At 49.2% G+C, this 9,549-nt stretch overlaps 1 protein-coding gene across 1 annotated transcript in view; it reads right to left on the bottom strand.

The window, feature by feature from the left end:
- Positions 1 to 8,629: 8,629 nt before the first annotated feature.
- The window catches only part of LOC309567862 (uncharacterized protein), a 32,009-nt gene continuing 31,089 nt past the window's right edge, over positions 8,630 to 9,549 (bottom strand). Inside the window, exon 5 of the mRNA XM_082273366.1 lies at positions 8,630 to 9,412. Coding sequence (XP_082129492.1) covers positions 8,888 to 9,412 — 525 coding nt within the window. The 3' untranslated portion in view covers positions 8,630 to 8,887. The remainder of the gene's footprint in view (positions 9,413 to 9,549) is intronic.

Here is a 9,549-nt window from a genome sequence, read left to right as displayed (position 1 = left end):
AGTCTGTTACATCCAGGGCTTTATCCTTAGAAACAATGGAGAAATGAATGCACACACGAAGGGGCAAGAAGTGTGCTACTTCCTGGAATACCAAGGGAAAATGGAAAAAAAAAACAAAAGAAATGCTGTAAAAATGACAAACTAAGGGTCCTTTCACACGGGCGCTGTGTCATCCGCAATCCCATTGACATGCATTATCTTTGTTTACCATCCGCAAATGGATGGGATGATAAATGGACATACGGACCGAATGACACAAGTGTCATCCGTGTCCGTAAAAAAAAAAGCCGGAGCAAACCAAACGGTCCGCCCCGTGTGAAAGGACCCTAATGCAGCAGGCACATCTAAGGACTGGTAGGCTGTAATAACGGAATTTTTGTAAAATCTTACCTGTAAAATTCCTTTCTCTGAGTCCTCCGACAGTCGCCGCCTCCTCTAAGTCATCACTGTTGGGTATTGACTTCCCATCCGCAGGAATAGCTAGGCATATAGACTTAGTCCAAAGACCAAAGGCATTAGCATATACACACCCATGGGGGCTGTCCCATCTGGTCAATACCCCCCCTGCATCACCACTCCCAACTCAGTTTGGGTAGCATAGCAGTAGGTAATAAGAACCCCAAAAGAGGGGGGGGGCGGCGACTGTCGGAGGACTCAGAGAAAGGAATTTTACAGGTAAGATTTTACAAAAATTCAGTTTTCTCTTACGTCCTCCGACAGTCGCCGCCTCCTCTAAGTCATCACTGTTGGGATGTCCCAAAGCAGTATAGACATGAGGGGTGGGAGACGCAACCGTAGAAAAGGCAAATGCAGTACCCACATCAGAGAAAGGAATCTTACATGCACCGTAGGAGAACCAACTGGGCAACAGAAAAAACAATGCTCAACAGGAGCAACAGCCCAGGAAAGCAAATGCCAACAGCCAGGGACCCAGAAAAAAATTCAAGGGTCCATCATGGCACTGCCGCACTGAGAACTTTGCGGCCAAAAGAAGCATCAGCTGATGCCAGAACATCTACTTTGAAGAATTTGGAAAAGGTGTGCACTGACGACCAAGTCGCCGCCTTGCACACCTGGGCCACCGAGGCCCGATGCCAATAGGCCCAGGATGCACTCAAAGACCTGGTAGAGTGCACCTTAACAGGGAAGGGCGGAACCCGTTCCTTCAAGGCGTAAGCCTGCTCAATGGTCTGTCTGATCCATTTGGCAATAGTTGCTGCGGACGCAGCCATGCCCTTCCGAGATCCCTCAGGAAGGACAAATAGGGAATCCGTCTTCCGAAAGGAGTCCGTAGACGACAGGTAAACCCTGATCGCCCTGACAACATCCAAGGAATGTAAGGCAATCTCCTTTGGATGTTTAGGCTTCGTACAAAGCGAAGGCAGGACAATGTCCTCATTAAGGTGGAATTCAGAGATCACCTTGGGAAGGAAGGATGGGGGTGGTCGCAAAAACCACCTTATCCTTGTGAATTATCAAGTAAGGGGAGCCGAAGTGATCGCCACCAGAAAAGCAACCTTTTTCAACAGCAGAGGCAACGATATCTCCCTGATGTTTTCAAAGGGAGCATGCTGTAACACGGACAGAACCAAGTTAAAGTCCCATGGAGGTAAAGGCTCCTTCCTGGGAGGAGCCAAATGTCGCACACCTTGAATGAAGGTGCGCACCAAGGAATGAGACGCCACAGGGCAATGGAAAAGGACAGCCAGTGCAGACACCTGGCCCTTTATCGTGGCCAGCGCCAGGCGCTGATCCACTCCAGACTGGAGGAAAGCCAAGATTCTCGACAACGAGGGGAGAACCCCCTGGACTCACACCAGGCGAAATAGGCTTTCCAGGTACGGTAATAGATCTTACCAGAGGAGGATTTCCTAGCCTTGATTAGGGTAGGGATAACCTCAGGAGATAGACCCTTGTCCTTTAAGACATGGGTCTCAACAGCCAGGCCGTTAAAGCCAGCGACTGTAAAGTAGGATGGAAGATCGGACCTTGAGACAGGAGATCTTCCCGCAGAGGCAGACGCCACGGAGGCGCCACTGCCAGGTGAACAACGTCGGCGTACCAGGACCGGCGAGGCCAGTCCGGCGCCACCAGAATCACCATGTGCGGTTCTGAGACCAATCTGCGAAGGAACCGGGATAGCAACTGAATCGGAGGAAAGGCGTACATCAGACGATACTGATGCCAAGGGGCCACCAACGCATCCGAGGCGTCCGCCAACGGATCGCGCGTTCTTGCCACGAACCTTCCCACCTTTCAATTTAGCCGGGATGCGAACAGATCCACGTCTGGGGATCCCCACCTCGCACACAGCATCTGAAAGACCTCCGGGTGTAGGGACCATTCCCCCTGGTCCAGGGTCTGGCGGCTCAGATAGTCGGCCTGCCAATTTTCCACACCCGGAATGTGAACTGCTGAGATCGCCGGGACATGAGTCTCGGCCCAAGACAGAATGTCGGTCACCTCCCGGGCCGCTCGAGCACTCCTTGTGCCCCCCTGGCGGTTGATGTAAGCCACCGCGGTAGCATTGTCCGTCTGTACGCGAACAGGCAGGCCCCGGAGACGGTCCGACCACTGGAAGAGACAGTTTTATCGCTCGTAATTCCAGCACATTTATCGGGAGGGAGGATTCCTCCTCCGACCAAGTGCCCTGGGCAGACAGGTTGCCCAGGACTCCACCCCAGCCCGACAGGCTGGCGTCCGTGGTAACCACTGTCCACACCAACGGACGGAAGGACTTGCCTTCCACCACCGACGGGGACTGGATCCACTATAGAAGAGCCAATCTGGTCTGGCGACTCAAGGAGACATCCAGATCCAAGGACAATCGCCTCGAAGGCTGACACCATCAGCCCCAGGCCCCGCATACAGGTCCTGAGTGACGAGGACGGATTGTCCCTGAGGGACCTGAGTTTGTCCCGCAAAGTCCGGAGCTTGTCCTCCGGCAAGAACACCTTTGCCTGAGCAGAGTCCAGAACCATTCCCAGATAGGGAAGGCGAAGCGATGGAGACAACGCCGATTTTTGAACGTTGATGGTCCATCCGAACTCCTGGAGCGTCTGTACCGTGATGGACAGATCGCGCACAAGGTCCTGGCTGGCACGCGATCTCAGAAGCAGATCGTCCAGGTACCCCAGGACCGCAATGCCCTGGGCCCGCAGCAGGCCCAGAACCGGTGCCCACACCTTGGTAAACACCCTTGGTGCCGAAGCGAGACCGAAAGGACCCCTGATTGGATCTAGGCGCAGAACCCCACTTGCCTCGAAAGGACTTGTTCTTCGGGTTCTGGGGCAGCCTAGTGCTCTTGCCCCCCGTGACGCCTTTCACCAAGGTGTCCAACGCCTCGCCAAAAAGGCGAGAGCCAGCATAGGGAAAATCAGCAACAGTTTTCCTTGAGGACTGGTCGGCCGACCAGCTCTTCAGCCATATCAGTCGCCGGTTAAGTACCGCGACACTAGAGAGGCGAGCTACCAAGGGGGCCTCATTTAAGGCTGCATCACACAAGTACATGACTCCTTGGTGGATCTGATCCACCATTTCCAGCCGGGCAGGCGGCACGTCATCAGACACGAGATTGCCCCTAAGCATCTTAGTCCAATCAGCCACAGCCTGAGCCACCAGAACAGAAGCGAAAACGGGTTTGAGCAACGTATAGGAACGTATAGGAATGGCGGGCTAGAGACTCCAACCGCCGGTCCGTGGGATCCCGGAAAACCGGGGTATCCTCAGTAGGAACCAAGGTAGCCTTGTTCAACACGGCCACAGTGTGATCCACCTGTGGAGGCACACACCATCGTGATTCCGTAGCCGGCGCAAAAGGATAAAGCAATTTGAACTGACTAGGTACCAGGAATGGACGTTTCAACGTGCGGCACATTTCATTAACAGTGTAATGGAATTCCGCTGGGCAGGGAAAAACCTGCGCAGACTTGCGGGTCCTGTGCATCCCAAATGAGGACATAACGCCCGGAGGACAGGGCTCATCCTCTAAATGCAAGGTTTCTTTAACAGAAACAAGTAACTCATCCATGGTCGCCCGTTCATCGGGCGACCCTGGGGAGGATGTATCAACACCCTCCATTTCAGCCTCCCCCTCAGACCCCGGGAGGTCTAAGGATGAGCGGGACCCTGAAAAGGGCACGCTCGCAGCAGCAGCAGCCATATCCCCATCTGAAACAGAAGAGAGAGACAACCTGGGCCTCTTTCTCGCAGCCTGTTCAGACATCAGCATTTCCGTATTTGCCACCAAAGTCGCTACCACAGTAGCCAGATCGGGTCGCAGCGGAGCCACAGGAGAACTGGGGCCCCCCACTAAAGCTGGAGGAAACTTGCTTTCCTGAGAATCCATGGCTCAAGTTATCAGATCAAACTACAGTGCAAAAACGGTGTACTGTCCCCTTTAAGAACGCTGCAATGTGCGCAGCCCACCGCTACAGTGATGAAAGACCCCCAAAGGAGAAAAGAAACTGAGCCAGAAGCGATATACAGAGGGAAAATGAGAGTGATAACCTGCAGAGCATTGCTACCAGTGTCCTTGCTGCTGATGGAAAGGAAGTGCTGCTGGAGAGGGCTGGACTATATGCCAGACCACAGGAAAATGGCTGCCCCATAGGGATGCATTGGAGGCTACGCCAAAATGGCCGCCGACATGCGGCCGGACCGATCGTTCCACTGCCCACAAAATGGCGGCAGATGGCGCCAAAATGACATGCAGGATCGCCCCAGAGGAGCTATACATGTGTGCCCATAGCAAGGATGGCGGACCGCGCGAAAATGCACCGCTGCGGTCGCCGCACAATCACAAACGTCTGCACCCCCAACAATGCACCTAGGTGACACAGGGACAGGGACCCCCAGGCAACATACAGATCTGCACAAGCGATCCCCGCAGGGATCGCACAGGGAGTCACACAGGCACAGACACGGGGAACACACAGCAACACAGACTGCCACCCCAAACAGAGGCCCCACACAGAAAAGTACTTACCTGTACCAGATGGCGTGGGGAGCCTCCATGCACGGAAAACCTCTGTCCTCATCTGACAGGGAGTGCCGTGAGCCAGGGACATGATGCTGCAGCACCGCAGACGAGTCCTGTGAGGTAGCCACCTCACGGCTGTATCCCTGTAGCGAACAGGGATGGGTCGTTCGTAATGCCAGGGCGAACCATAGCTGAACGTTCGATGGCGGGCTGGGGGTCCATCTGACCCTTCTGCTCTGGAGAACCAGGGCGGCCAGTCCGAATCCCAGCACCGCATGATCCATCTTCATCCGAAGAGAAGACTAACACTAGAAGCTGACAAAATAAACAGCTAGTAAAGTAAAAGAAAAAACTGACATTCTCAAAGAAAATCAAATAAAAGATTAGGAAGGCTGAGACTGAAGCCCCAGCACAAGGGAAGCCTGACTATTCCTGACGCTAGGCAGATTAAAACTGAGTTGGGAGTGGTGATGCAGGGGGGGTATTGACCAGATGGCACAGCCCCCATGGGTGTGTATATGCTAATGCCTTTTGTCTTTGGACTAAGTCTATATGCCTAGCTATTCCTGCGGATGGGAAGTCAATACCCAACAGTGATGACTTAGAGGAGGCGGCGACTGTTGGAGGACGTAAGAGAAAAATTCATTTTTGTTCTTGGATTAGGTAGGTTATAAAATGCATAGTGATATGTTTCTGCAGCTTGTTTTTTTTTAACTTATAAAAATGTATCCTGAGTTAAACTTACCAATAAACTGTAAGTCCATTCAAATTCCGATCTTAACTTTGAGCAGAACAGAAATATTTCTGAGCTGTCATGTTAGGCCCCTTTCACACTGTTCCGGTGCAGTCTCACCGCAGCACAGACGAAGTGCGGGTCACCCATGCTTTTCCATAGACTTCTATTAAATTGGGTGTTTTTGGTGCATTTGGTGAAAACGCACCAAAGATGCAGCATGCAGAACTTTTGGAGCACTTTCAGAAAACACACCAAAAACAACCAATCTAATAAAAGTCTATGGGAGAGCACAGGCAACCTACACAATAACTGCGGGTACACTGCAAGGCACCCGCTCTGTGGGGAAGCCACACTGGAGCAGTGTGAAAGAACACTTAATATTGTACACATGGGTTTCATCCTGGCAGTAAACTTACTGTATACAGCATGATGTCGCAAAGCTTCTAGAAGCTGGTTAACCACTTCAGGACCGGAAGATTTTCCCCCTTAATGACCAGGCCATTTTTTTGTGATTCGACACTGCGTTATTTTAACGGACAATTGCGCGGTCGTGCGACACTGTACCCAAATAAAATTGATGTCCTTTTTTTCCCACAAATAGAGCTTTCTTTTGGTGGTATTTGATCACCTGTGCAATTTTTATTATTTGCGCTATAAACAAAGACAAGAGTGACAGTTCTGCAAAAATATATATATATATTTCACTTTATGCTATATAAAATTCCCCCCCAAAAAATTTTCATAATTTTAGGTCAATTTGTATTCTGCTACATATTTTTGGTTAAAAAAAAAAAATAAGCGTATTTTGATTGGTTTACGCAAAATTTCTCACGTCAACAAACTAGGGAAAAGATTTGTCATTTTTATTTATTTATTTTTTTACTAGTAATAGCAGCGATCAGCAATTTTTTTTTTTTTAGTGGGACTGCGACATTGTGGCAGACAGATCGGACCCCTAACTGACATTTTTGGGGGGACCAGTGACATTACTACAGTAATAAGTGCTAAAAAAAAATGCATGGTTATTGTAATAACGACACTGGCAGGGAAGGGGTTAACCCAGGGGCGATCCAGGGGTTAAATGTATGCCTAGGGGGTGTTTTCTAACTGTGAGGGGGATGGGCTTGTGGAATCAACACAGAGACCTGTGATCCTAAATAGGAGGATCACAGGCGCTCTGTACTGATTCCTGAGAGAACAACGGTCTGCTGTGTTTACAACAGCAGACCACCCTTCTCTCTCCACGTGGAGCGATCGCGGGTGCCCGGTGGCAATTGCGGCCGCCGGCCCCCATGAATTAGCTTCCCTGCTGACGAATGCGTGCACCTAGGATCGCTCCCACAGATCGCCATACAGGTACGGTGATTCGCAACAGACAAGCTAGCCTGCCGCAGTATATATGCAGCAGGCGGTCGGCAAGCGGTTAAGGCAGGTGTGCATGGTTTGCTATTAGAAGCTTAAAAAACAAATTGTTAATTGTGAAGGGTCCTTTCACACGAGTGATCCGATCAGGTCTGCCAGTCAATTTTCAGGCGGACCTGATCGGACCCTCCATTCCCTCCCATAAGGCCCGTTTTACACTTGTGCGCTCTAAAAGTCACGCGACTTGAAGCAATGCCTGTGTAATCTTGAGGTCTATGGACTTCAAGTCACATCAAAGTTGGACCAAAGTAGTGCTGGGACTACTTTAAAGTCGCACAGATTTGAACAGTACTTCTTGGAAATCATGGGGTACGACTTGTCATGTGACTTCAGTCCCAAGTCGCAGGACAAATCACACAAGTGTGAAAGGGGCCTAATGGAGCCCCTTTTTCCATTTGCGTAACGATTACCACTTATAGTAAGTAATACCTAGCATGACTGAGCTATCAAAAAAAAAAAAAAGCTGCTGGTGTGCTCCTGCACAGCGACAGCCTACACAACCCTTCCATTATGCATACTGCGATTGTAAATGCCATTTTACTGTACTTCCTTATTTAGAGTGGCAACAGAATAGCAGCTGATCCTGGGTATCCTCTGTTGCTACTTCTTGTCTCTGGCCTTGAAGCTGCCCCATGTGACTTCATCATCCTGTGGGGCAGCTCCAGCTTGTGCCCTAACATCTAGTGCTAGTGCTCTGCTCATGCTGTTCTGCACTGCTTGCTGTGAATCGGCCCTTTAGAGAAATCCAACATATATATATATATATTCAGCTGCCTATGCTTCTGGATCTAATAAAAACGTTCACATGTAGTTTTCACAAAACAAATCCTGCTTACATCAGTTTAAATTGCACAGGATAAGTTACCATTTTGTAAAAAAATAAATAAAAGGAAGGCACATGATTTTGCAGGTAAAAAAATGTGCATTTATTTATTATTATTATTATTATTTTTTTTTACACTGCAGCCAGTAAAGCACTGCACTCACAATCCTTGGATCGCAGGTGCACTGTCAGGCTCCTGCAAACAAATCGTATAGCTGCCTGCCCGTACCTCTTGTGACCCAAAGGTAAAACATATGAGTGCGGTTGAGGTTAGAGGTGCAGTCCAAAGCCAACAGCTGTGAGTGCTGGTCAGGATGGTAGGGTGTCCCAGCTCCAAGCTTCAGCAAGGCAGAAAATATGTCTGCACATCATAAAACAGAACTGTGTGAGAGGATGATTGGCAGCCTCAGCCTGGGCTCTGGCCAGGCCATGCCCCAACGTTCCCCCGGGGCTAAATAATATTTGCCCATACCTTCCATATAGGCAGACAGGTAATAATTTGCCGGAAGAGCCCATGAACTACGTCAATGCTAATCAACATCTTCACTGAGAACCGCAAGCAATCTGGCGCGGTAGAAGACAGGACTTGTAGTTCATTCATTCACAGCACTCTGTGAAAGATTGGAGAAGGCCATGTGTGCAGGGCCCCGCACAGCCGCCTGGGATCGGGGAGCCGCGAGAACTGGAGCACAGTAACATGTTACAAAAGATAAAACTATCCTTTAAATTGAAGGTTTTTGTCATTAGCAGACCAGAGGAAAAAAGAGGATTGTCCACTGTACTGAGAAGAATAGGGATCTATTCAGATCATCTTTCTGTAAAATGGCCCCAAACAAACTAGAATAAAAAACCTTTAGTGCAAAATTATAAAACTGGACCCAAGTAAAATACAGTCCCTTAGGCTGTTTATATCCCATAGTCAATTTTAGGATAATCCCATGGGATCGTGTAGCAAGCAAGCCAAGTAGCAACAGATTATCCAGGCTCGATCCACCTGTGCTTCCATATTTTGTGGATATACATACTTTAAAAATCTGAAGTTTAATGCTTTGTCTATGAGGCTCAGGAGACTGAGAACCTGTCTGCTCATTTCCTGCTGTTGGTGGGTTAGCTGGACTGGAGAATTTTGCATGAAATTTGGAAAGTGCAATAATGGGCCAATTCCACCTACTATTTCTTCCTGTGGTTGTCCATCCATGACCTTGGTAGCTATTCCAAACGGTAAGCTAGATGAAAAGGTAATGAATCCATTGGAGGAAGCAATGGCGTAACCTCGCCTTAAATAATGGTTCCTGGAGGGATGTGTAGAGGATGGCTTAGTGCGGTCCTTGGCCTGCACTTCAAAGAAGAGATCTGTACAGTCCATAACAGTGCAGTTGAGTCCTTGATACTGCACTGTTCTCTTGGGTTCAAAGAGCTCTAGGTATCTGGTACTGTATAGGATTGGTATCTGAAATGAGGAATCAAAAATTGTGAACGAATTGCAAATATACAACAAACCAATCATCAGCTGTCTAGTCCAGTTTTTTTAGTATACAACTCATACAAATCAAGAACAATTCTACATTTGAGTCCACATTCAGACAA

The sequence above is a fragment of the Pelophylax lessonae genome (assembly GCF_965119305.1).
Source record: "Pelophylax lessonae genome assembly, chromosome: 12".
Lineage (NCBI taxonomy): Eukaryota > Metazoa > Chordata > Amphibia > Anura > Ranidae > Pelophylax > Pelophylax lessonae.
Note: the sequence above shows the minus strand (reverse complement) of the source record. Positions and strands in the feature narration are given on the sequence as shown.